Source organism: Drosophila nasuta, chromosome 2R (assembly GCF_023558535.2).
Source record: "Drosophila nasuta strain 15112-1781.00 chromosome 2R, ASM2355853v1, whole genome shotgun sequence".
NCBI lineage: Eukaryota > Metazoa > Arthropoda > Insecta > Diptera > Drosophilidae > Drosophila > Drosophila nasuta.
In genome coordinates this window covers 12,582,585-12,607,113 of record NC_083456.1, presented here as the reverse complement: position 1 = coordinate 12,607,113, position 24,529 = coordinate 12,582,585, and the positions used below count along the sequence as shown (strand labels likewise).

General features: G+C 40.0%; 7 protein-coding genes across 10 annotated transcripts; 6 read left to right on the top strand and 1 right to left on the bottom strand.

Moving 5' to 3' along the window:
- Positions 1 to 274: 274 nt before the first annotated feature.
- Positions 275 to 3,075, top strand: LOC132787551 (nucleolar protein 14 homolog). The gene is given in 4 exon segments (XM_060794657.1): positions 275 to 651; positions 653 to 818; positions 878 to 2,834; positions 2,894 to 3,075. Coding segments are annotated over 4 exon segments (2,565 nt in total). The 5' UTR covers positions 275 to 315; the 3' UTR covers positions 3,000 to 3,075.
- Positions 3,009 to 4,402, bottom strand: LOC132787554 (pyrroline-5-carboxylate reductase 3). The gene is given in 3 exon segments (XM_060794661.1): positions 3,009 to 3,172; positions 3,228 to 3,828; positions 3,830 to 4,402. Coding segments are annotated over 3 exon segments (822 nt in total). The 5' UTR covers positions 3,974 to 4,402; the 3' UTR covers positions 3,009 to 3,095.
- Positions 4,403 to 4,681: 279 nt separating this feature from the next.
- LOC132787553 (ubiquitin-conjugating enzyme E2 J2) lies at positions 4,682 to 6,895 on the top strand. The gene is made up of 5 exons (XM_060794660.1): positions 4,682 to 5,043; positions 5,379 to 5,760; positions 5,821 to 5,891; positions 5,961 to 6,506; positions 6,651 to 6,895. The coding sequence occupies exons 2-4, from the start codon at positions 5,454 to 5,456 to the stop codon at positions 6,495 to 6,497; spliced, it is 915 nt and encodes a 304-aa protein (XP_060650643.1). The 5' UTR covers positions 4,682 to 5,043; positions 5,379 to 5,453; the 3' UTR covers positions 6,498 to 6,506; positions 6,651 to 6,895.
- Positions 6,896 to 7,493: 598 nt separating this feature from the next.
- LOC132785258 (dolichol-phosphate mannosyltransferase subunit 3) lies at positions 7,494 to 8,095 on the top strand. Its single transcript, XM_060791253.1, has 2 exons — positions 7,494 to 7,758; positions 7,813 to 8,095. The coding sequence occupies exons 1-2, from the start codon at positions 7,609 to 7,611 to the stop codon at positions 7,945 to 7,947; spliced, it is 285 nt and encodes a 94-aa protein (XP_060647236.1). The 5' UTR covers positions 7,494 to 7,608; the 3' UTR covers positions 7,948 to 8,095.
- A 323-nt stretch (positions 8,096 to 8,418) lies between these two features.
- LOC132785255 (GILT-like protein 1) lies at positions 8,419 to 11,933 on the top strand. The gene is made up of 4 exons (XM_060791248.1): positions 8,419 to 8,600; positions 10,956 to 11,090; positions 11,179 to 11,535; positions 11,604 to 11,933. The coding sequence occupies exons 1-4, from the start codon at positions 8,538 to 8,540 to the stop codon at positions 11,781 to 11,783; spliced, it is 735 nt and encodes a 244-aa protein (XP_060647231.1). The 5' UTR covers positions 8,419 to 8,537; the 3' UTR covers positions 11,784 to 11,933.
- A 1,681-nt stretch (positions 11,934 to 13,614) lies between these two features.
- Positions 13,615 to 19,515, top strand: LOC132785256 (neuropeptide CCHamide-2). 4 transcript variants are annotated; one of them, XM_060791251.1, is made up of 4 exons: positions 13,615 to 13,817; positions 17,519 to 17,601; positions 18,781 to 19,022; positions 19,085 to 19,515. In XM_060791251.1, exons 2-4 carry the CDS (start codon positions 17,526 to 17,528, stop codon positions 19,190 to 19,192), a joined length of 426 nt encoding a protein of 141 aa, XP_060647234.1. In that variant the 5' UTR covers positions 13,615 to 13,817; positions 17,519 to 17,525; the 3' UTR covers positions 19,193 to 19,515. The 4 variants fall into 4 exon arrangements, with proteins under 4 accessions (XP_060647234.1, XP_060647233.1, XP_060647232.1 ...); XM_060791250.1 differs by lacking the exon at positions 13,615 to 13,817 and adding an exon at positions 16,700 to 16,773; XM_060791249.1 differs by lacking the exon at positions 13,615 to 13,817 and adding an exon at positions 17,003 to 17,048.
- A 966-nt stretch (positions 19,516 to 20,481) lies between these two features.
- LOC132784480 (WD repeat-containing protein 36) lies at positions 20,482 to 24,497 on the top strand. Its single transcript, XM_060790119.1, has 3 exons — positions 20,482 to 21,757; positions 21,820 to 22,257; positions 22,323 to 24,497. Exons 1-3 carry the CDS (start codon positions 20,596 to 20,598, stop codon positions 23,492 to 23,494), a joined length of 2,772 nt encoding a protein of 923 aa, XP_060646102.1. The 5' UTR covers positions 20,482 to 20,595; the 3' UTR covers positions 23,495 to 24,497.
- The last annotated feature ends 32 nt before the right edge of the window (positions 24,498 to 24,529 follow it).

Genomic DNA, 24,529 nt, shown 5'->3' with positions numbered 1-24,529 from the left:
ATTGACGATGAATTTATTGTGCAATGCTCGAGTTCAAGCAAGCATATCGATGAGGAGCACTAATCGTTTACTAATATTATAAGACAGTTATGCTTTTAATTAATTAAACTATATACAATTAAATATATTTAAGTTATTTCACAATTAAGTAAATACGCGCACAATACAAAAAAATTGAAGAACTCATATATTTATTCATATCGAAATCGATTATTTTAATTTATCGGTGTAAACGTTATCGATACTAAGAGCGCACGTGTATTGCATTTGTTTTCATTTTGTGCTTCATGCATTTCTCACTCGACGGCAGACAAAATGGGATTCAAGACTAAAAAGTCCAACGCTGATGCGGTATACTCCAAGAAATCTGTAAAGAGCTCCAATCCATTTGACTCGGCAACAGCTCAAAATGCTAAACGTGTAAATCCATTCGATGTGCACGTAAATAAAGAGAAATTCAAAATCTTGGGCCGCATTTGCAAGCATGATCGTGGTATGCCAGGTGTTTCCCGGGCCAAGGCTTTGCAGAAAAGAACGCAGACTCTGGGCAAGCAATATGCGGTCAAGGACAAGTCCAACAAATTTGCGGATCATCGCATTGGCAAGCATTTGAGTGGAGATCAACTCACCGAGTCTGTGATGAATGCGCGCTTTTTTGTCCGAGAAGCTGTCACAGATTCGTGCGTCAAACAAGGCGGAAAAATTCAATCTAAACGACGATGAGCTGCTCACGCATCGTGGGCAAACGCTCGAGGAGATTGAACAGTACAGAGATGAACGTTCCGATGATGAGGACGAGGAGAATGATCGTCTGGATGGTGAGCATTAGTTACCATTATCAAATTTCTAAGTCAAACCTTAAAATTTCTGATTTTAGCCGAGTTCACGTCAGCGGCGCATTTCGGCGGCGATGGGGACAAGCCACAGGATCGTCAGACAGCCATTGAAGAAATGATCAGTGAGCAGAAGCGACGTAAAAATGAAATAGCCAAGGACAAAGATGAAGTCTATGACCTGACCGAGAAACTAGATGCCAACTACAAACAGTTGCTGGGGCTCGTCAACACCGCCACAGAGGATGAGCAGCGCGAGAAGCCACCACCAGATGCCTACGACAAGCTGCTGAAAGATATGATCTTTGAACCGCGTGGTAGCGTCACCGACAAGTTAATTAAACCCGAAGAGCTGGCCAAACAGGAGGCGGCGCGTCTTGAAAAGCTGGAGAACGAGCGTTTGCGTCGTATGAAAGCCGACGGCGAGGAACAGGAGACAAATGTGCAAGTCCCACATCGTTCCGCAGATGATTTGGATGATGGTTACTTTGTTGCGGGCGAGGAAGATGATGATGATACGCTAGCCTATGATTTGGAAGGCAATCTGGGCACACATCTCAGTCAAAAGAAGCAGGCAGCTGAGCAGGCGGATGAGAACGGAGCTGAAGACTGTGAAGATGATGATGATGAAGGCGAAGAGGAGGAGGAGGAGGAAGAAAGCGACTCTGAGGTTGACAACATGAGCGATCTTAAAGTGTCGGAAAGCGAAAGCGAAGACGAGCAAGCAGCGGCACCGCAAGCAAATAAACCGAAAGCCAAAACACCAAAAGCGCAACCGCCAGCGTCCATGGACACCAGCATACCATTCACTATCAAAATGCCCAAGACATACGAGGACTTCACCCAGCTTCTCTCCAAATATACGGCAACCCAACAGGCAACTGTTGTGGAGCGCATAATCAAGTGCAATGATCCCAAGCTCGATGGCGTGAATCGTGAGCATGTTGTGAAGCTGTTTGCCTTTTTGCTGCAGTACATTAAGGACATGTTTGAGGATGCTAGTGAGCAGGATATTGTGTCACATTTCCAGTTAGTCTCACTACTGATGCCACATCTCTATGATCTGTCCCATCTCAATCCTGAACGCATGTCCAACACGTTGTTAGATGTTCTGAAAGAAAAGTACGGCGACTATCGTAAGAATCAAAAGGTTTATCCATTGCTGGAAACGCTCATCTACTTTAAGATCGTCTCGAATCTGTATTCCACCTCGGACTTCCATCATCCGGTCGCCACGCCTACCTACATCTTCATGCAACACATTCTATCCCGGGCTAGAGTTCGCACTCGCCAAGACATTGCCATGGGACTGTTTATTGTCAGCATTGCCTTGGAGTTTGGCGTCAGTTCGAAGCGTTTGTTGCCAGGAGTCTTTAATTTTCTGCAGGGGATCGTTCACATGGCGATACCTAAGAAGCAAGGACAAGATCAGCTGGAAATTGTGCCGCCCTTTGAGCGTGACGGACCCTTCAGTAAACTGTTAGCTATTTCAGCCAGCAAGACGAGCAAATCGCTTCCGATACAACAAATGCAGGCAGCTGATCTTGTGACGCACACGATCACCGAAGAGTTTAAAGTACGTGCCGTAGACACGGCATTGCGTCTGATCAAACACTGCATGGAGCAGCTGGTTGGCGAACACGTTGGAGCCGGCTGCCTGGCAACGCCTTTCCTGGCGCTTTTTGAGCGACTGTCGCTCGAACCATACGCGGAGCATGTGCATCAACATTATGCCGAGGCCAAGGAGGCGCTGCATCGACTTGCGACGCAGAAAATGAAGCCGTTGGCACCACCTGATAGAAAACCGAAAGCTTTGCGTTTGCTGGAACCACGTTTCGAGGTCGTCTACGATGACAAACGGCGGCCCAAGATGTCGAAGCAAAAGGAGGAGCGTGCTAAGCTGCTGCACAAGATCAAGCGTGAGAAGAAGGGCGCCATACGTGAAATACGTCGCGATACGGCCTTTGTGCAGGACCTCAAACTCAAGCAGCAGCTGCAAAGGTAAGCGAAGTTAGCTTTTGTTGTAAATATATTCTTACATTTGACTCTTTTCATTACAGCGACAAGGAGCGGCATGAGAAGGTCAAGCGCATCTACCAGGAGGCATCCATGCAACAGGGCGAGCTCAATGAGCTGGCGCGCGCTAAGAAGCGCAAGAAATTCTAGACGCAAATGTGTTTTTGAACTCATGTTGATAAGTGTAATTATTATTATTAATATAAAGCAAACGTATGTGTACATATATATATAGATTGTCTGTGTCTATGTCGGCTTGCTGGAAATCTCGCGACAGCGCAACGTTGCCGCTTCCACCGCACCGGCAACCGCCGCCCGAAAGCCTGCGATAATCAACTGTCAATTAAAAATGCAATACAATCGACGTCATTCACTTACCCGATTGCTCAAGGTGTTTTAGAGCCGCTGCTGTTGAACCAGCTGGACTTGTGACATTATCTTTCAGCTGCCCCGGATGCGTGTTGCACTCACGCACCATATGCCCGGATCCAAGCACTGTTTGTGCTGCCAAACGATACGCCATATCCCTGGGCATTCCCATGCGCACAGCGCCATCAGCCAAGGCTTCGATCATCACAAAAACATAGGCAGGACCACTGCCACTTAGCGCTGTAACAATATCCAACTGGGATTCATCGACCTGCTCGCAGGTGCCAACGGCTTCCAGTAAGCGCTTTGTGATCTGAGCATCTGCATCATTGGCCAGCTTGCCGCGCACAAACACAGAACAGCCGGAGCAGACAAGCGCAGGCGTATTTGGCATGACGCGTATAACTCGCGAGTCGGCAGATAAACTGGACTCCAGTGTTTTCAATGTGATTCCCATGGCCACTGAGAGGAAAAGCTTATTGGCGCTAAGGTCTTTGATCTCGGAGAGAACTTGGGGCACCACTTGAGGCTTGACGGAGATGAAAACAATCTTCGATTGTTCCACAACGGGTGCATTCTCCACGAGCGTTTCAATGCCCAGTCCTTGGAAAAGATTGCTGTGATATCTTGTCAGCGGGATGAACGCTGGCAATAACGCCGCTGGGTTTCGTTAGCCCTGCTGCAATAAAGCCTTTGGCCAGCGCCTTGGCCATGTTGCCACCGCCAAGGAATCCAATTTTTCCAATAGCAGCCATTTTTTTTATTGTTTCGAAGAGCGACTGCACTTTACACCGTCGGAGTAGCAACTGTTTTGTCAGCCAATCCCCATCGGCAAATAAACCAAATGCTTTTTGATAAGCAATCTAGACGCAGTCGTCATTCCCGTGCTCACCCTTCTATGGTTCAATGTGTAGCAACAACAAACTCAGTCGGCCGCAATATACGCGCTTATCATTTGTGTGTATTATGATTGACTCTTATCAGTTGAAAATAGACGAAAACGCCCTGACCAGACAACACAATAAGTGCATTGCCCGCCTGTCTAGCAGTGTCCATTGCCCAGCGGCTAAATAATTGTTTTCGACAACGGACAGCGGTTGCATCGGCCACATGATTGTATTGTTGAATTACTACATTGTAACGTAATTTTTTTCAATTGTTTCGAATTTTGAAATTTTGCTACGAGTTGGCAGCACAAAAAGTAACAGCAGGGAATTATGACAAATCAGCTGGGTTCTCTTGTTGAACACTGTTTTCAAGTGTGACCTTTAACGTTGAAATTCATTGTCTATAAATCTATTATACACTTTGCAATTTATTGTAATGCGATTTTATAAATAATTTGAAATACAATTTTAAAGAATATTTCAATACAATACAATGAAACTTTAAAAATGGTGTAGCTTTCTGTATTGAATAGTATAAATCCCATAGCCAGCTTGCGGTCACATTGTTTTTTGGTGCGACTCACAACACTAAAAGCTTAGAACTACGTCGAGAGAAATTTTTTTAACACCAATACAATTTGCAAATTTTACGCACTTGAAATTCATTTATACACGAAATACTTTCAACTTGAACAATAGAGATAGTGCTCGTGGGTTAATTACTAAGCAGCAGCAGCAGCTAAAACAATAGGCGAGGCGATAGCAACAACAAAAGAGAGCAAAGTCGAATGCAACTGGCATCATCAATTAACTGTGTTTGTGTTGTTGTTTTCTTCATAAATTTGCTGTTGTTGTGACCTAGCCGTAAATTGCACTTACGATAGCCGCCGCCGACGTCGCCGCAGCAGCAACAACTACAAGGAAACACAATTTTCGAGGTTGGTGAGCTAAACAAACGCCACACATACAGATAAACACAGTCAACAGACACCCGCACCCACACTGCCAAAATGAAGCGTAAACATTAATCCGCAATAGTTGGATTCTAATTGGCTTGCGCTGAACTCCTCTTCAACATTGAAAATGACGTCCTACTCACACACCCACTCGATCTAATGCAATTGGCCACGTGTGTGTTTTCTTTTTTGCACTTCCATTCGTCCCCCACACACACACAGACCAACAGACATGTTATCAGTATTTAGCACAATCAGTGTGCGTTTGTGATAAATCAAATAATATTTATAACTCTTTTGGTTTTGTTGTCTTACAGTTCTCGTTCAAGCAACTGGCTTACGATCTAAAATTATTTAGCATTTCAACATAATCATTACCATCATCGTTAGTAATGTCGTCGTCAACGGCGTCCGCATCCGGCGCCCGCAAACAACCCACAGCGGTGTCGCGCATGAAACAGGATTACATGCGACTCAAGCGTGATCCTTTGCCCTATATCACTGCCGAACCGCTGCCCAACAACATCCTCGAGTGGCACTATTGCGTCAAGGGTCCCGAAGATTCGCCATACTATGGTGGCTACTATCATGGCACACTTTTGTTTCCCCGCGAGTTCCCCTTTAAGCCGCCATCGATCTACATGCTGACACCGAATGGACGCTTCAAAATCAACACGCGACTGTGCTTGAGTATTTCAGGTAATGCCTAATTAAAGATAATCCCATTTCAAGCGTTTACCAATTGCATTTTGCTTTTAGACTTTCATCCAGATACGTGGAATCCCACTTGGTGCGTTGGCACAATACTCACGGGCTTACTCAGTTTTATGGTAATATGGTGCAATATTGGGAATTCATTATTGTATAATTAAATGGCTATTTGGATTTTGAAATTACAGCTGGAGAGCACGCCGACATTGGGCTCCATTGAGTCGTCGAATTATGACAAGCAAGTATTTGCACAGAAATCGCTTGCATTTAATCTACGCAACACGAACTTCTGCGAACTCTTTCCGGACATTGTCAGCGAAATCAAGCAGCGTCTACAAGGCACCCAAGCAGGAAGCTCTTCTTCATCCTCCTCCTCAGCCGCCTCCGCTTCCAAGTCTAGTTCAAGTGGCGCCGCAACAAAACGCACCAAAGGCAACAGCAGCACAACAGATGCCACAGACAGTCCACAAACAAGTGCCAGCAATGGGGGACAATCAACAATGCCAACGGATGCCTGCGATGCCAATGGATCTGTCGCGTTGGGCGCTGCAGCAGCTGGCGTGGATTTGGGAGGAGGTGTTGCTGGGCCGGCAGCGCTTAAGAATTGTGCACGAAATTCCTATTTAAATTGGCAGTCGATCTATTCGAACCTGGTGATTGTAATCTGTTTTGCAATATTTGCACTCATTGTTAATTACGTGATCAAGAACCTGAATCAGGAATAGAATTTAATTGTAAGCAATCAAGTACAGTACTACATACATACATACACATATATAGCCCCTATATATATTTATATTTACATAATGTATATGAATATGTATATGCGTATATGTTTATTTTAAATAGTTTATACATACTATATATTGTACAATTAGTCTCTTTCCCGCTGTCGTCGTCGAAAACATTTCACATGCACACGAGTCATGTCCTTTCATCCTCTTAGAAGAGCTCAATCAGCAATAAACAAAAACAAAGCTTGAAAAGTATTTGCTTCATCCCCCGAGACCTCGATTGAAGTTACATGTCTGATCTGATGACCAATCAACATTATTGGCAAGAGTAACGCAAAAAGAATTATTCAATTTCAATTTACTCGTAAAATAAATTGTTTTGTTATGTATTCATTAATATTATATTCTAGCATAGTGATACTGAAGATAAAACAGAATATTGCAAAACGATATGAATATGTTTGTAAATTAATAAAAAGTGCTACCTTCATACATATAGTATATCTGCAACTATTCAAAAGAGAATCTTTTCAAATTCTTGGAGGAAAACCGTTACATTTGCAAGGACTTTGAATATTAGCAATATCAGCATTTTTTTTTTTGGTCTAAGGTGTACCAAGTCTGCTACTTTTGTTGATCACTTCTAAATGATGAAATATAACTACTTTTCCATGAAACAATCAACAAACAAAAACATTTAAAAGTTTTTGAAAACTGTACAGTTTGAGTATCATTTTTGTCAAACCGTAGAAAGTCTTATACAAGTCGTATACAAGACCACAGTGTGACCAAAGAGATGGATAAATTTAAATTTCTTCTGCATGGATCTTTATGGTAAAAACTGCATGCAAATAGTGAAATGCTTATTAATAAATAAATTATGTTTTTTTAGTAAATTTGATACATTTTTGTTAACTGCTTTATAATATACATTTAATTTCATAACTATGTTTCGACAAGCAAAACGCTTATATAGGCAACTAGCACATTCTGCAGCAATCATTCTTCGGTCACACTGCGACTCTCTTTGTTTACGTGTTGCAATTTATTTTTATTTTAAATTTTTAATTTGAAATCAATTACAATTGATAACTGGGAAATCATGACTAATTTACAGCGTTGGCTCTTCTATGCAACGCTCTTTGCTGTGCCTTACTTGGCCTTGGTGCTGGGCACAGTTCAAACGCCGCTTACATCAAAATATTTGTTACACATTCAACTGCTGCCGGTGCTACTTCTGGTTCTATTTGGTGTAAGTAACAAACTAATTAGTTAATATCAATATCTAACGCTTGTTCTTGTGTAGGTTTATTCCGTGTTTACTGTGCTGTATCGTACGTTTACGTTCAACGATTGCCCGGAGGCAGCCAAAGAACTGCAGGCGGAGATTTTGGAGGCTCGCAAAGATTTGATAGCTAAGGGATTTAAGTTTCGAGACTGAGAGAAGCCAAGCCGCGCCTGCCACTTGACAGGCAACTTGGGAGATAAATTTTGCATGTACATAAATTGAAGCGCATACATACATATGTGTTAACTTTTAATTCCATAATATAAAAAATGAAAACCACAAGCAGGGCGAGCACCTGAGATTTGTTTTCTTGTTACATTTACATGCGAAGTTAATTAAGAGCAAGCAAACCCCTTAAGTGCAAAGTGACTCAATGTGTTCGGTTATAATAAACAAACAACTAAAGAATGGCTTCTCTCTTAGAACTTCTCTCAACACATTTGCATGATACTCTCTTCATAGCGATCTGTGCACTGGAATATGCATGTGTGTCAGATCGAGCTAAGTCTGAATTACGTATGCAGCGGCAGCGCCCGTCGCTCTCTTTCAATAGCGCGCTCAGACTGGAAAGCGGTTGGAGCTACTGCTGCGGCTGCCGCTGTTGAAAACTCTGAAACGAATGTGAGCAAACAGTTGACGCTTAGACGTGAGTACGTGCACAACCTGCGCTTGATTCGCTACCGTGTCCGTGTCATCAAATAATTAAGTCCCGCCGTTGCCGCATATAGAAAGAAAGCAAAAGCATGAGTCACAAATTTGTCTTATTGGTTTGCCTGGCCGTCGCCACTGTCTGCAGCGCAGCAAAGGTACGTAAACACACACAACTTGATATGTACATATGTACATACATACTTACGATTTACGTAATCACAACAATGACTTAAGAAAATCAATTTAAAATGCAAAGAAGCGAAGGCCACCGAAAATTGGCGATTAGCACACGTGAGCTCCAAAATCACGCAAATTTTGCTTAGCATGCAAAACTGTACAGCAGCGGGTCAGGGCCGTGGGAGGGGCTAAATGAAAAAAGTAGTACATGGCTGCTGCCCTTTTCAAATTAACAAGCAACAAGTGGCGCGCCCTACTCTGAATGGGTTGAATGAACTATTGTTGGAAAATGCTGTAGCTGGAAAATGTTAACACTCAACATGCATGTGTGTATGTGTGTGTGTGTGTGTGCATAATTAATTGTACAATGTTTTTTTATTTAGTTTCTCTTTGCGACGACATCTTTTAGTTGATATTTTTTGTTTTGAAGCCCAAAACCGGTTTATCAGTTTCCATTTCATCGCATTTGGATGTGTGTAATTGTGCTGAATGCAGGAACCGGTGTTCACTTCCAGCCAAGCCTGGAAGCTTCATTCTAGCTCAACCTGTTGTTGTTCTTGCCTAGCACAAAGAACTGAACACTTGGCGTTGGCTTTTGTTAAGCTCTCCAGTTGTGGGAAATTTGAATGCAAAGAACAAACAATAAATAAGAAGTAGCTGAAAGAATAGCTAAATAAACATATGGAAATTATATGTGCATACGTATAGAAAATAAATAGCTGAGAGATTACGTTGCTAACTTTGAAGCGTTTTTTGTCATGAATGTTTTTATAATTATCTGATACTTATAAAAAACACAGCAATTTATTTATAAATTAATTCGACTGGTAACGAAATAATTAATTGAAGTCACGAAATGAGGCGACAGCCTAAAATTTATATTGAAAGCTTAATCCAAATGACTCAGACAGGGTATTTCAAGTTCGGCTGTCACCTGAGCTGCATTTTAATTACTTTCCCGGGAATTTCGTTCTGTAAAAGATAAAGCCTCATATGTGAAATAATTTTGCGACAATTGTTGTGTGTGTGTGTGTTGACATAAAAAATTTATTGTTTTTTTAATAATTACATTTTTGTTCAAAAGTTTCCATAACTTCATACCCAACTAAAATAATTTGATTCATGAACAAATAATAATTATTCATGCTTAGTAGATGTGTAAACAATAATTCATGTCATTAATCATAAATTAAAATGGTTAAAATATATACATAATTTGAGATAATAGTTATATACATCAATATTGACATTCTAGCTGTTACGCATATTTATTTTGATTGCCGAATATTTTTGGCTATATATAGAAAATAACGAAAGAAATAGAAAAACCACTTTAGCCAAGTTATCAAGTTAAGACTTACGTTTTTTATTTTCATACAAATCTCTTCTCATCGATTCTCACCATAGAATTTACTTATTATCTTTAGAAAGATAGATTGTAAATAAATAAAGAACATACAAAAATCGATTCTCAAGTTGTTAACCCAAATTTGGCTGACAATTTGGGATGTTGAATTTATATTATAAAATTTAGTCGATTTTCCAAATATATATGTAAGTTCATAAAGTTTACTAGTATTACCAGACTGTATAAATTAAAATAATTGAATTGAAATATTTCCTAATAATTTATTTCCTAAATATTTATTCATAATTATCAATTCTTTAATTAATAAAAAAAAGTATAAATTGTGATTCATAATCAGACACCAATTTATTGCGTGTACAGAACTTTGGTAAATTCAACTTGTTTATCGAATTGAAATATAAAAAAGGTCAAATCACAAGTCAAGCATTTTTTAAAGCCCTCAATCGGATAGCATATTCAGATCTGCAACTGAAGCAGTTCTAAAACCAGATTGCATGATTCATATTTGCCTTTGTTGTCTGTTTATTTTGAAGTTCAATTGACGGAGTCATCAATAAAAAAAAGAATAGCGCTGAGAATTAATAAGAAATTATGTGAAACTCGTTTTTTTGCGATACTCGTTATACTACGCATCAATTGAGCTCTGCTTTGGGTTGAATATGCTGCTTGATATCAAAGCCAATTGAATAGTTGACCGTTGCATGCAGCAGCAATTTGGCAATACAACAACTGAACAGAATGTAGCTATAGATGGAGTGTGTTGTTGGATTGTTTGATCACACACAGACTTGCATTTTGGTTGCTGAGTTAATTCATGCGAAACTGTTTTGCATGTGCAGTAAAAATGCAAATTACCCAACACACACACACTCACATAGGCAGAATGCATTGTAGTATGTAACTTTAAGGGTGGAGTTTTTGGTTTCTCCCATTCCCCTGAGACTAAACGGTTTTTGTATTCCAGGTGCCCGTTGCCGTTTACTACGAATCTCTGTGTCCGGACAGCGCCAAGTTTATTACGGAACAACTCTATCCGGCGCTGAAGAGCGAGCTGCGCGATGTGGTCGAAATCACATTTGTGCCCTTTGGCAAATCCACAGTGAGTTGCTCCCAACAACAACCAACAACAATGCCCCTCATTTGTCTATCGACAACAACTCATTTTGCTTACCTTGCCTACTTCACAGTACTCCACATTGGGCTCTGATGTGACCTTCACCTGTCATCATGGCCCCAACGAGTGTTATGGTAATAAGGTGCATGCCTGTGCCATTGACAAAATCCAATCGGACTCGTATCGCTTGGACTCGACCCGCGAATCCCTCACCCTCGACTTTATCAACTGCCTGATGAAGGCGGGCAAGAATTTCCCCGACAACGTTTATCCCGGCCAGCGTTGTGCCAGCGAGAGTCAAGTGAACTGGGAGAACATCAAGGTGTGCGCCAATAGCACCGAAGGCAGTGCGCTCCTGCGTCAGGCTGGCGATGTTACCCTCAAGCTAAAGGAACCCCTCACAAGTGTGCCCACCATTCTGTTCAATGAGGTGAGTTCCCTATTTCAGAAAAACTTGTTGCTCTCATGTATCTCCAACTCTATCTTTCCCTCTCTTAGCAATTCGATTCAAAGGTCAACAAGAATGCACAGGTCAACTTTGTGGGCACCCTTTGCCGTTACGTTGGTGCCCCACAGCCTCGCATCTGCGCCGATCATAATGCCGCATCGGGTCTGGCCAAAGTCAGTGGCCTCTTCACCACGCTCCTGGGAATCTGGCTGCTGCGTTACCTCTTCTAAATAGAGCTATGAATCAATATAATTGTGGCAAGCATTTTGAATCTCTTTAATTTTTGTGTGTACATTGTTTTTAATTTCTCAAATCCATCCGTTGAGCCGTCCATTTAATATGTCTACCAATAAAAATTAAATTAGACTTTTAAATACTAATACATTGTTCTTTCTTTTGTGTTCTTTGAGGCGGCGATTCTCAAGTCATTATCAAAATCTTTTATCTATATCAGTTTTCATCCGATGATGATTTTGCAACATTGTTTCAAATCCCTTCACAGTGATGCTCAAGTTCTTAATATGAGACTTATATAAGTGGCTAATTATATGGATAACTTAGAGCGCTTAAATTTGTATTAAATAAAATTGAAGCATAGAGGTAAACTTATACGTTACAAAGAAACTTATCAATGTTTTGGGAATGTTCTCAATAATGCTCATCATCATTTTTATCACTTTAAATTCTTATACGTCGGAAATTCCGACTCGGAATGTTTAAGAACATACTTAAATATTAGCGCCCTTCTTAGCGATTCTCAAATTGTCAACATAATATTTGTGTAGCTGGTAATTTGACAGTTAAAATTTATAATACAAAATAATATTAGAATTAAACTATAAAAATATGAATAAACACACTTGATTATCAATTGTCAATCAATATAAAATTGAATCGTAGAATTATACTTTAAAAATATGAATGAACACACCTAATTTTCATCACCCTTTACAGTGATTTTAATATATGAAGTACATATTTAAGGAAGTTCAATTTTATGAAAATTAATGGAAGCAAAAAGTTCAACTTCTTATTTTTGAGTAACAACTACAATTTAAATTCGGTAAGTGTTCAAGCACACCGAATTATGAAAGCCTTTCTCTGCGATTCTCAAATTAGTTTCATAAAATCAAACATTTAAAGTCCAAACAAACTGCAGTTTGTTGTGATTATCATTGCAATTAATTTGGCTTAGTGTTTTTTAATCAGCCCCACAAGTCAGCTGGAGGAAGTGCACAACAAACTGATTAACATAATATATTAGATGGTTAACAGATTGATGATAGAGAGCTTCTAATATATGTGGGAGCAGCTACTGTTTGATGTCAAATATAACATATATATGTTTGCTTTTTTTGTTTTTGTGATCTGTTTGCATATTCGTTGAGGCAGCAACAGCTGCTTATCGACGTAATATTTTCTATTTTCTGGATGAGATAAGCTGCGCGTCTCCGGCTCCGTTTGGCAACACACAGAAAACGATTTCAGCTAATTGTTGTAAACAAGTCAATCATTAATATTTCATTAAATTTTCCCCTTTAGAGTTTTTCATTGTCTCTGGCGAATCAAACAGACATATTCATTGATTCAATCAGCCGGCAATTATTCAATTAAAATGTCTTGGCCACAAAATGTTGTTGGCGGCGTCGGCGGCTGCTGGACGGGAGCGTTGTCAGCTGGATTCAGCTGATATATCTCGCTGACGCACTTGCCAAACCAAATAAATCTGAGCAAAGGTTCAAAGGGAATGAATGCTTTTGCTTTTGGTTGTTGGCCTATCCAAATGTTGCAGCACCCACGCAAAAAAAGCAGCTAAGAAGTCAGCCCAACAACGATACCAATTGCAGACGGTAAAGCTTCGTGTGACATTCGGCTCTTGGCTTCATTCTGATTGGTCGAACGACACTCACACCCACACCCACACACACACACACAGACACAGACACAACGAGCAGCGTTTCAGTCGTCCTGCTGCAGTATAAAGCTGGGCAGTCCGCCCGTTAACGGCATCACACGATTTTTGGCTTGCAGTCGAGCGACACTCAACAACAACACGCGGTCCTAATAATAATAATATAAATTTGAAAAAAAAAGGACTGCAACTAAAGTGCGAACAGTGTAAATTATCCTTTTTTGGTTGCATATTAAATTAATTGAATTGTGCACAATTTGCGTGTGTTTTGCTCAGTGTGTTTAATTGCCACTTTATACTCAACAACAAATTAGTTACCACAAATTTGCAAACAACAACAGAAATTCATTTGGTAAGCAAAACTCTATGCAAATTTATTTTTTTCCATCCTGTTGACTTGGCTTTTTTTTATTTTTTTTAATTTCCCTCTAATGCCTAGAGAAATTTTGTAGCTGTATGCCAGATATTTTATTACAGCCTCTGGTCATAATTTGTGCTCTTGTTTATTTGTTCGCTTTAATTGAATCAAATTAGATTACTGGTCAATTATGAGTAACGTTGGCCCTCTGACCTCCTCCTCCCCCTCCTTCTCCTGCACTGTTGACTACAAACAGGTCTCGCTGGCTAAGTGCCTTCAATCATTCGAGTGATGCGCTTAACTTTTCCATCTCTCCATTTCCATCTCTTCTGGCGCTGCTTTGATTAATTTTTAATAACCCGCCACGGGCTGCATTCGCAAGTCGAAACTCGACTTCTTGATTCCTACGCTTTACTATATACCTACTCCAAACAGTTTGTCTGCTCATTTGCCTTAGACAAACTTTCGGGCCAAAAAGACAACATGTTAACTACAAACAGCTGCATAAATCATGCATCGCAATGCTGCACTAGCTGAAGACTCCTTTCGAAATACAATATATACTTGTATTATCCTACTCCTGCCTCAGTTTGTTATCATTGTGTGGAGCAACAACTTGTGGCACACACAGTTTGGCAAGTTTGCAGCTTCAGCTGAAGAACTTTACTATTTTCCTTTTTAAAAGCTTAATACTTTGTAATTTAATAGTTGAGCATTTAGAGTTAAGAAACTCTTATATTTAAAATTACATTTTATTTCAATGCAACCTGTCATAAATTTCCTTTATTAAATTAAAATGTTTTGGTTGTGAATTAATACATTTATTATATTATTAAATTTCACATTTCATATATTAAATTACTTTTGAAAGAATTGAAAGAAATTTATATTTGTTCCTAGACAATATATTTATTATATTATTAAATTTTGGACTTTTCATATACTATATTAAATTATTTTTGAAAGCATTATTTATAAGATATTGAAAGAGATTTATATTTGTTCCTAGAAAATATATTTATTCAATATTGCACTTTTGATATATTAAATTATTTTTGAAAGCATTATTATTATAAATAATATTGAAAGGGATTTATATTTCTTCCCAGAAAATATTCAATTTGCGTTAGTATTCATAAATATTGTGAAAATATTGAATAGTTCAGTTTGAATTAACCAATTTAATAGTCAATTCAATTACACTGTCATTCTCAATTAAAATCATTAAATTAGGTTGCTAATTCATATATTTTGCCTACAACTTTAGAAAAACTTAAAAACGCATAGAAAGTTTAATCATACATTGAACTAAAATAGAGTTAAAGAAAGAATAAATTTCATTTTCAATACAAAAAGAGTGCAGATAAATTATGTTTTTTGTTTTACTTAAACAGATTAAATATTAAAATAAAATATGATTTAATACTAAAAGATGAAAACAAATATAAAATGTGAAGATAACTGAATTGATTTTAAAGTTAGTTTTCTCTATATGATCTTTGTGTTTTTAATGGTGAAAATAAAGATGGAAAATAAATTATTTTTATTTAAATTGATTAACGCCTTCTTTTGAAAGAGCACAATATTATTTTCGCGTATCATAAACCGCAAATCAAAGAGTACCTCTAAATCAAATCATTGTCTTTAAATGTGAAACTTAAACTCAAATTAAATATATATTTCCATGATTAAGTAAATACAATGAACACGTCTATATTCTGAACTAATTTGTATTGGTATTTATACTTTACTTTACATTACTTAATTCTATCAAATAGGATTCAATTTTTCTGTTAATTTATGCATAAATTTAGCCTCTAGCTTCACTTATGTTAAGTTTCAATTGCTTTCAGTTTAAACTGCATTAATTTACCCCTTAACTTGTCTGCGTTTGAAGTGCAGTAAGCTTAAAAAAAGAAAAGGAAAAGCGGTTCAACTTTGGCTGAAGGCGAAAGTCTGCACCGCAGCTTTTCTGTTGATTTCTTTTTCTTTGCCTTTGTTTTTGTATAGTTGGCAAAACTGTCTCAGGTGTAACTTGCTAATCAGCGTGCATTGTGTTGTTGTTAATTATTATTATGGTGTAAATATTATAAAGCGGCCTTTGGAGCTGCGAATTGTGTCGATCAAGCGCTAAGCATCATGCCGAAGGCACGCTTTTATAAACTGCTCGATTAACATTTAATCCAATTGATTGTTTTTTGTTACACTATGTGTAATACATACAACACATACATATATGTATGTGTGTATTTATTTATTGGCACTATCAGCTGGACGCTGATAAGAAAAAGTTCACACGGAAACATTTTGTTCATAAGCTGCAGTTATGACAGATGTTGTTCTACTATTAACTATTGGGCAAGGGCAAGGGCAGCAAGAAGAGGAATCGGGGAATCGCTGCAGCTGTGGAAAGTTTGTGAAATTGATTTATATGGGTATGAGGTGGGGAAGGGGGATAGAGAGCAAACGGATATTATAGGGAGCTCATTAAAACATGATTACGAACAGGTGACAAAGCAAATGAGCCAGCGAGATAAGCCACGCGTAGCAAGCAGGGCTTGCAGGGTGTTGCTCCTTGCGACCACTTGACACATGACTGCCCGACTGATAAACAATGTAATAACAATAATATTATTGTTTTCGCGTGGGTGGGTGGATTGTTGATTTTCACTGATTGCCCAGTAGCTGGGCAATAAATCGAGCATAAATGGCGACAAGTGCTCATCAGTCTTATCAGGCTTATGAAAATAGGCTGCGCTTAAGAGTTGTACGCTATTTATAATGGCGGCAGGCGTCTCCAATTTTTTTCATTTCTTTTTTTTTGCTGACACGATTCCCTGTTCTTATCAGGCACGAGTCTAGCTGAGACGAGCTCAGCTCAAGCTGCGTTCAGTTGGCGGCCAGCGCTTGAAAATGTGAAATCGTCGTTGAATTTTCGGCTGTGGCTAAAGTAATTTTAATTTATTTAAATAACACAAACCAACACAAAAAAAACCCCAAACAGTATCTGTGATTTCAATTATATACACTACTTTTTACATTATTTCTACACGTATACAAAGTTCTCAGAAACTATTTATTGCAACAACAATGTGCTGATAATAAATAAAAGGCATTCCTCGTTAATTATTGAGTGTGTGTGTGTGTTTTTTTTTTTTAAATCTTTTTTGTTTGCTTTATATAAGCCAGAAGCCAAGTATAACGAGTAATCAGTGCGATCCCGAGGTGAAATCGTCATTTCCTCAATACAAGTCCATTCGGGCAGTAAGATCAGGTGCGTTACACGCGGCGTATGATTGATGTATTCATATATCCTTAATGCGAGATGATTTCAAGCTTTTTGCGTATTCAAAGCACGTAATAAACAAACATTTGTTGAAGTTCTGCCTTTGCCACTTCCTCTCTCACACACACACACACACAGAGAGACAAAACTAATTGTCTGTGTATGTGTGTGGGTGTAACATAAATCAAAGTTCAAAAGTTTTGCGCCCAGGATTAACTCCCTTAAATGCATGTGACTTGTGTGCCGTGGTTTTCTAATTAGTCTAGCATACCCCCAGGGGCAGCGTCTCCTTCGAAGTGGCATCGTTAAGCGTTAGGCCAGATCTCAACAGGTGCCACACACACACACACATAGAACGAACAGACCAAGACGTGCTCTAATTCTATTTGCCATTTCTCACTCTTTGCAGTTCCAAAATGAAATCGACTATTTCACTGCTGCTGGTTGTCATCTGCACCGTCGTCTTGGCCGCCCAACAGAGCCAGGCCAAAAGTAAGTACACAAATACACACAAACACGTTTCTAATAACTGTTGCACATTCATTCATAATATTGAATTATATTGCCCCAGAGTTGTCATGAAAAATTCATTTAATTTAAGCGCACAAAAACAAAGCCATAAATGGCTCCGCTGACAAGCAAGCGGAAGTCACAACAGCCATTTTGCACTCACACGCGTTATGGCTGGCAGCATCAATTGTTACAGTTTAACTTTAATAGAAAACAAACACAGACAGCACGTTGACAGCGTTGACATCAAGGACTACGACAAGGACTGTGACATTGCCATTGATATTGCTCCTTGGTGGCCTTTTGTTTATGCAGCTGCAACATCGTTAAACGATGCTGCAGTGCCTGTGTGTGTGTGTGTGTGCCACATGAGGCAAGGTGTGTCAGCTCTCACTACCAAAAAGGAAAAAACTCAGACAGATTCGCTGGCATCTAATTTAAACAATTTATTAGATTAGCATTACAATGTTTACCATTTTATTTATGCCTCCCCAGCGCAACTGCGATTAAAATTATAGCCAAAGCCAGGAGGGTGGAGGGTCGAAGGACAAAGGCAAAGGCAAGTCCCATGTGTGGAGCTCAGACTCCACTTGATTATTGTGTGCGAGCGGAAGCTTCCGAAATAGCAATAGCATTTGAGTCAACAGTTTTTCTTTTTCACACAGACGGATTTATAAACAGAAAATAAACAAAAAAATAAAAGCATAAAAAAGAAATCACAGAGACAGCAGCGACAGCAAGAGAGAGAGGCGGGAGGGTCAAATGCTTATCAAACGATGTCTCTCCAGAGCATTGGCAAGCGATTAAAGATTTGAAGAGTCACCGAATGTCGTAGACAAGCGGGAGAAGGGCAGGGCAGAAGGGCAAGGACGAACATGCGAGCAGCAAATGTTTGCCCCAAAATAATTCGCACATAATGGCACAGAAAGTTTGCCTCAATTCGACGCTCAGGGATTGCAAACGCATTCGGGGTTCAAAAACTTTTTTGCAGCCAAGTTAATAGAGTGCGTATGTATGCGAGAGGAACATAACTTGCATGTGTGTGTGTGTGTGTGTGTGTAATATCGATTATGATTTTTGCCAGCAGCCAGTTGGCACAATTTCTTACGTTACCTCAACGCTGGCTAATTCATTTTGCCAATTTGCATTTTGCACTTACAGAAGGCTGTCAGGCCTATGGCCATGTCTGTTATGGCGGACATGGGAAACGCTCCTTGAACGGCAACGGCAACGGAGCTGCTGCTGCTGCTGCCGGTTCATCTGGCGGCCTCGAGCAGGAGTTTGTGCGTCCCAACGGATTGCTGCCGATGCTAGCACCCAACGAACAGATGCCCGCTGTGCCCGATTCCGAATTCGATGATTATCCCTCACGTCAGGTGCTCTACAAAATAATGAAATCATGGGTACGTTCTAGTCCAAAGTGAAGTGTGCATCTGTTATGTATTTTGCTCTTCTCTATTTGCAGTTTAATCGCCCACATCGACCTGTGCCACGTCTCGGTGAATTGGATTATCCTCTCGTCAACTCTGGGGAAAACTTCAATCGGGAACTCGCAATGAATGCACTGAACTAAGTGATGCCGAAAACCTCTACACTTCAATCAATCGAACCAAATACGTATCACTTTCTTCAGCATCCGACAAAAAACTTAAAAAACAACAACAACAGTTACAACAATGAATAATGTGCATGTTTATTACAATGTTTCATAGGTGTCTACACATAGAGCAACAAATTTTCGCTACTTGCTTACAAATGAGCTGTGTGAAAATTCGAAAAGCATCTGAAATTTTTAAGGGCTGGTAAAAATTTCAGTAAATAAAAAAAATTAATAATAATAGTATACTGGAAGCAGGCAAACGTTTTTTGTGAATAAAAACATAATGGGAAAATGCAGTCGCAATGTGTTTTTTACTTGCCTCTCCTAATCAAACAAAAGAATGTTCTTAATTTATACCAATGCGAACAAAAATGGCAAAAGACTATATATGTACATAATTTACATACCTATGTAGTTTATAATTTTATTTTTACCAATTACCAATTATGTCAATCTAATCCTGAATGTAGCACAACGAGTCCAAGCATTCCACCGTATATAATTAATTTGAAATGCAATTATAAAAATGATCACAAGAGCTTTTATTGTATATATGTTTACGAGTATGTGGGTTATTGAATAAAATGAAATTTAAAAAATTTTTGCTGTGTTTATTCTGGTTAATGTAATACTGGGATACTTTTTTTGTCCTACCTTGAAAATTTGAATTCGATTGTTAATTGAAGCGTTGACGCAAATAAAATCGATAACAGTAACAGCGCCTTAACAGTGCGAGTTGAGTTAACAGCCGTGGATTGCAGCCGTGGATTCAGTACAACAGAAGTGCTCCGGTTTTTTACAGGAAAGCGATGGTGTTTAGTTTGCAATTTTGTTTTAAATTGAAATTTTTTATTATCTTGCAAAAAATTGTGATACAGTAAAATGTGTTTACTGTATATTGATACCAATACAGAAGAGTATCATGTCACTTACCCATTTGAACTATCTCCCGCTTTGTTTGAACAAAATGCTGTTACTTTTCCATATTCGAATGCCTATATGACGACATTGAGACTGTTGACAACAGCGAAACAGGAAATCGGAAATGCATTAAAAGATCAAATTATGAATAATCGCATGGTTAAAATACGAGTTTTTGAATCTTTATATATTGTGTACTTTAAACATTGCATTTTTTACTGCTGTTACAGCAAGAAACACTTGTAACGCTTTTATTTAGCTGTTATGGATAACATTAGTGACACTATCGATAAAACCAAAAAAATCGATACACGCAAACGTAACAAAACGTTAATGATATCGATATTTGTACATCACTATTCCAAACAACACACGTGCTCGGTGGTAAACATGAAAAGCGCGAAAGTTTATTGAATATTAAATAAAGAAAAGTGAATATTTAAGCGAATAGTAAAATGACACATCTGGGGTCAGACGATAACTCGTCCGGAGACGAGGAGCCGCGTGCCATTGTGAAGGAAAGCAGCAAGATATTCCGTCGCAATCGTGCACTCGGCTATGTGAGCAACCAAGTGCCGGCGGTGACACGTTATGTTCAGCGACGTCGCGACACTCTGCTGATCACCTGCATTGGCCGGTCCTTCCAGGTGTACACGGCCAGTCATATGCGACTGCTGCATGTGAGCGGATTGCATCCGGATGACATTACGGCCATGGCAACGGACAGATTACACACATACACGGCGAGCAACAAGTGCATCTATGCATGGAGGGCGGGCAAACACATACGCCATGTGTATCGTGGCCATGAGCATGATGTCCACCTTCTGCTGCCCTTCGGCGGCAATTTGATTGCTGTGGATCGCGGCAATGTGTTGAAGGTTTGGAATATACGCACCGACGATGTGTATTTGGATGTGCCCTTCAACCGGGAAGAATTCAATATCACTGCTATGGCTCATCCGCCCACTTACATCAATAAGATTGTCCTCGGCTCACAGCAGGGCCAGCTGAAGATCATGAACATCAAGAAGAACACCATTTTGTGCACTATCAGTCGCCACAATAGTCGCATCACTTGCATCGAACCGGGTCCAGCATTGGATGTGGTTGCCGTAGGCCATGGCGATGGCAGCATTGTTGTGCTGAATCTGAAATACGATACAGTGATTGTAGCATTCAAGATGGAATGGGGCATGGTCACAGGTCTCGCCTTCCGCACAGATGGTCCACCCATTTTGGTCTCATCTTGCATCACCGGCTACATGGCATTCTGGGATCTTGAACAGCGCAAACTAGCTGGGCAGCTCCAAGCACATGAACAGGAAATCACCACGACAATCTGTTTGCCCAGTGAACCTGTGGTGTTCACCACATCGCCGGATAACTCAATGAAATTGTTTGTCTTCGATATGCCCGATGGGGGAGCACGTCAACTGCGAATACGTGAGGGTCACACAAAGCCACCGCTTTGCATACGCTACCATGGCGGCTCTGGGGTGTCGATACTCTCGTCTGGTGAGGACAGCACAATGCGTGTGTTTTCCACCATATCGGAGTCGCTGAGCAAGAGCATGGGTCGTGCCACCTACAATTCCAAGGCTACCAAAAAGAAGAGTAAGCTCAACTATAAGCAGCCTTTAATGCATTTGAAACTTATGGTAATTTCTTCTCTACAGATCGCTTCAAACATGACAAGTTCAGTATGCCACCTATCTTGGAGTTCACTTCAGACACGGCACGTGAACGTGAATGGGACAACATTGCTGCCATCCATGCGGGCATTATACAGACCACCACCTGGACTTTCAACAAGAATCGCATGGGCGATCATCGCTTGGTGCCGCTGCAATTCCAAAGCAATCATCGCAGCAACTTCCAGGCAGAAACGACATCGATCATTCTAACGCATTGCGGCAACTTTGTCATCATTGGCTACAGCACCGGCGATGTGGAACGCTTCAATATACAGTCCGGGTTGCATCGCAGCAGCTATGGAGCACCGGCTAAAGCGCACGATGTTGCGGTGCGCGGTTTGGCGAGCGACAATTTGAATCAATATGTGGTTTCCGGTTGCACTGAAGGCCTCGTCAAGTTCTGGTTGTTCAAGGGCACATGTAAGTGTCCAGTAGATAACTCTTTATATTCCCCCAGTGATTTCAATACTTCTTTACATTTATAGCTACGAAGCCATTGGCCATCTTGCGTCTGGCTGATGGTGTTGCTTTGATGCGTCAGCATCGCGAGAGTTCTATGCTGGCCATTGCTCTGGATACCTTCAAGATCTATGTAGTAGATATGAATACGCGTGTAATTGTGCGCAAGTTCATTGGCCACACAGCCAAGCTAAATGATATGACCTTCAGTCCGGACAGTCGTTGGCTTATTTCGGCTGCCATGGACTCCACTATTAAGGTTTGGGACATACCCTCCTCCTATATGATTGATCATTTTCGCGTGGAACGTCCCTGCATCTCGCTAACCATGTCCCCAAGCGGCGATTTCTTGGCCACCGCCCACGTCAATCTGTTGGGCATCTACTTGTGGGCAAACAAGACACTCTTTAATCAGATTTCTTTGCGTTCCATTGATCCCAATGAAGCGGCACCCTATGTGGGTCTGCCCTCTAATATGTGCGATGCTATGGAACTGGAGAATGTAATGGAAGAGCTGGAAATCGATGACGAGGCAGAGCTGGGCGAGGAAATTGATGCCAAATACGAGACACCCAAGCAACTGGACACGGAACTGATAACCATGTCGGGCTTGGCTGCATCACGCTGGCAAAATCTGTTGGATTTGGAGCTGATAAAGCGACGCAATAAGCCCAAAGCGCCACCAAAGGCTCCCAAGCAGGCACCATTCTTTCTGCCCACCGTTTCGGGGCTGGAGATGCGCTTTGACGTGACCAATGCGCCTTCAAATGAAGATGGTTCCAAACTACTGCAGGCCACAACGCTCAACAATCTAACTGCCTTTGGCAAACTTCTAGAGGCAACTGCAGGGAATGGAAATTACGAGCCCGCAGTGAAGCATATTACACAGTTGGGACCATCGATGGTGGACTTTGAGATCAAGTCACTGCATCCAGATGCCGGTGGCACCATGCTGGCCATGCAACAGTTCCTCAAGCTCATCGAGTATATGCTGGGCACCAACATGGACTTCGAACTGGCCCAATCCTATCTAAGTGTCTATCTACGCTCTCATGGCCTCAGTCTCAGCGAATCGCCGTTGCTCGTCCAATCACTGCGCTCCGTTTCTAAGGCTCAGGAGGAAGCGTGGCAGCGCGTTGAGAGCAAGCTGATCTATGGCACAGGCGTTGTGGCTGCTCTGCGTAACTTTGCGCGCTAGATTACTAGATATATTTATACTTGTAGTTAACTCTTTTACTTGTTTGTAAATAAATTTGCAATCAAAATTATAAAAGTAAACGCGAACTGGGAATGCGGGTTTCTAATTGTTAAACCCAACAAGCGGCCTAATTGAGCGATCAATGCAATCATCCACAGTAAATATTGGATATAAGCAACAGTGGAATAAACATTATAAATAAGCAAAAAAGGTTAAAGCCAAATGTTGCTTTTAATTGCAAACTATTTGCATTTTTGTTTAACTGATGCTGCGCTGATTTAATTTATATTTTTAAATCAATCAAAACCACTTTCGATATATACTACATACATATGTAGACATTATAATACAAAACTAAATTCATATGTGGGCGAATTTGCAAAATAAAGCGAAAAAGTCAAGTACATTTCATCAGTCCATAAAAAACTGGTTGCATTCGGTTAATTAATTTATGACGTATAGTTAAAAAAATAATATATATTTATTGAACTGATTTTGCTACATTGTTTCAATTAGAATTCACACTATCAATAAATGAATCATTTCCTAGCCGATAAGCAGAAAATCCAAAAAAAAACTGATAATGAATTAATTTATCCTCTAATTCCTATAAATTAGCTACACAAAATTCGTTTGCCAAATGACGGCAGCATCTAAATGATATAGCACATATATGTATAGTACATTATATAGATATTACGACGCAAATCAGGCGATCGTAATTGAATCATTTTGAGTTTCCCAATGACCACAAAGATTCCCCTACAATTGAAATAATAAATTGTCTTTTTTTACAGATTGAAGTTGAAATTGTGTATTAATTATTTTATTTGTTATATCCGTTTAATCTAACGCTTTTATTTATGCTGGAATTAAATAACTTAAACTTGTTCTTAAACGTGTTCGCGCCTGCGGACTTTTCTTGTTTGTTTTAGTTTTCATATGCGATTCTAGTGGCGACTGAATTTGAAAGTTTTTCCATTTCGGGTTCCTTGGCTTCTCTCCTCATTTGCGAAAAAAAAGGTTCAACGCAAA

Excerpts from the sequence above, each read along its gene's own strand:
- LOC132785255 (XM_060791248.1), top strand. The coding sequence starts at position 8,538 with ATGAGTCACAAATTTGTCTTATTGGTTTGCCTGGCCGTCGCCACTGTC. Across the intron at positions 8,601-10,955 it reads CTGTCTGCAGCGCAGCAAAG|GTGCCCGTTGCCGTTTACTA; the intron begins GTACGTAAACAC and ends TTTGTATTCCAG. Across the intron at positions 11,091-11,178 it reads TGCCCTTTGGCAAATCCACA|TACTCCACATTGGGCTCTGA; the intron begins GTGAGTTGCTCC and ends CCTACTTCACAG.
- LOC132784480 (XM_060790119.1), top strand. The coding sequence starts at position 20,596 with ATGACACATCTGGGGTCAGACGATAACTCGTCCGGAGACGAGGAGCCG. Across the intron at positions 21,758-21,819 it reads CAAGGCTACCAAAAAGAAGA|ATCGCTTCAAACATGACAAG; the intron begins GTAAGCTCAACT and ends TCTTCTCTACAG. Across the intron at positions 22,258-22,322 it reads CTGGTTGTTCAAGGGCACAT|CTACGAAGCCATTGGCCATC; the intron begins GTAAGTGTCCAG and ends TTACATTTATAG.
- LOC132787553 (XM_060794660.1), top strand. The coding sequence starts at position 5,454 with ATGTCGTCGTCAACGGCGTCCGCATCCGGCGCCCGCAAACAACCCACA. Across the intron at positions 5,761-5,820 it reads ACTGTGCTTGAGTATTTCAG|ACTTTCATCCAGATACGTGG; the intron begins GTAATGCCTAAT and ends TTTTGCTTTTAG. Across the intron at positions 5,892-5,960 it reads CGGGCTTACTCAGTTTTATG|CTGGAGAGCACGCCGACATT; the intron begins GTAATATGGTGC and ends TTGAAATTACAG.
- LOC132785256 (XM_060791251.1), top strand. The coding sequence starts at position 17,526 with ATGAAATCGACTATTTCACTGCTGCTGGTTGTCATCTGCACCGTCGTC. Across the intron at positions 17,602-18,780 it reads CCAACAGAGCCAGGCCAAAA|AAGGCTGTCAGGCCTATGGC; the intron begins GTAAGTACACAA and ends TTGCACTTACAG. Across the intron at positions 19,023-19,084 it reads ACAAAATAATGAAATCATGG|TTTAATCGCCCACATCGACC; the intron begins GTACGTTCTAGT and ends CTCTATTTGCAG.
- LOC132785258 (XM_060791253.1), top strand. The coding sequence starts at position 7,609 with ATGACTAATTTACAGCGTTGGCTCTTCTATGCAACGCTCTTTGCTGTG. Across the intron at positions 7,759-7,812 it reads TACTTCTGGTTCTATTTGGT|GTTTATTCCGTGTTTACTGT; the intron begins GTAAGTAACAAA and ends GTTCTTGTGTAG.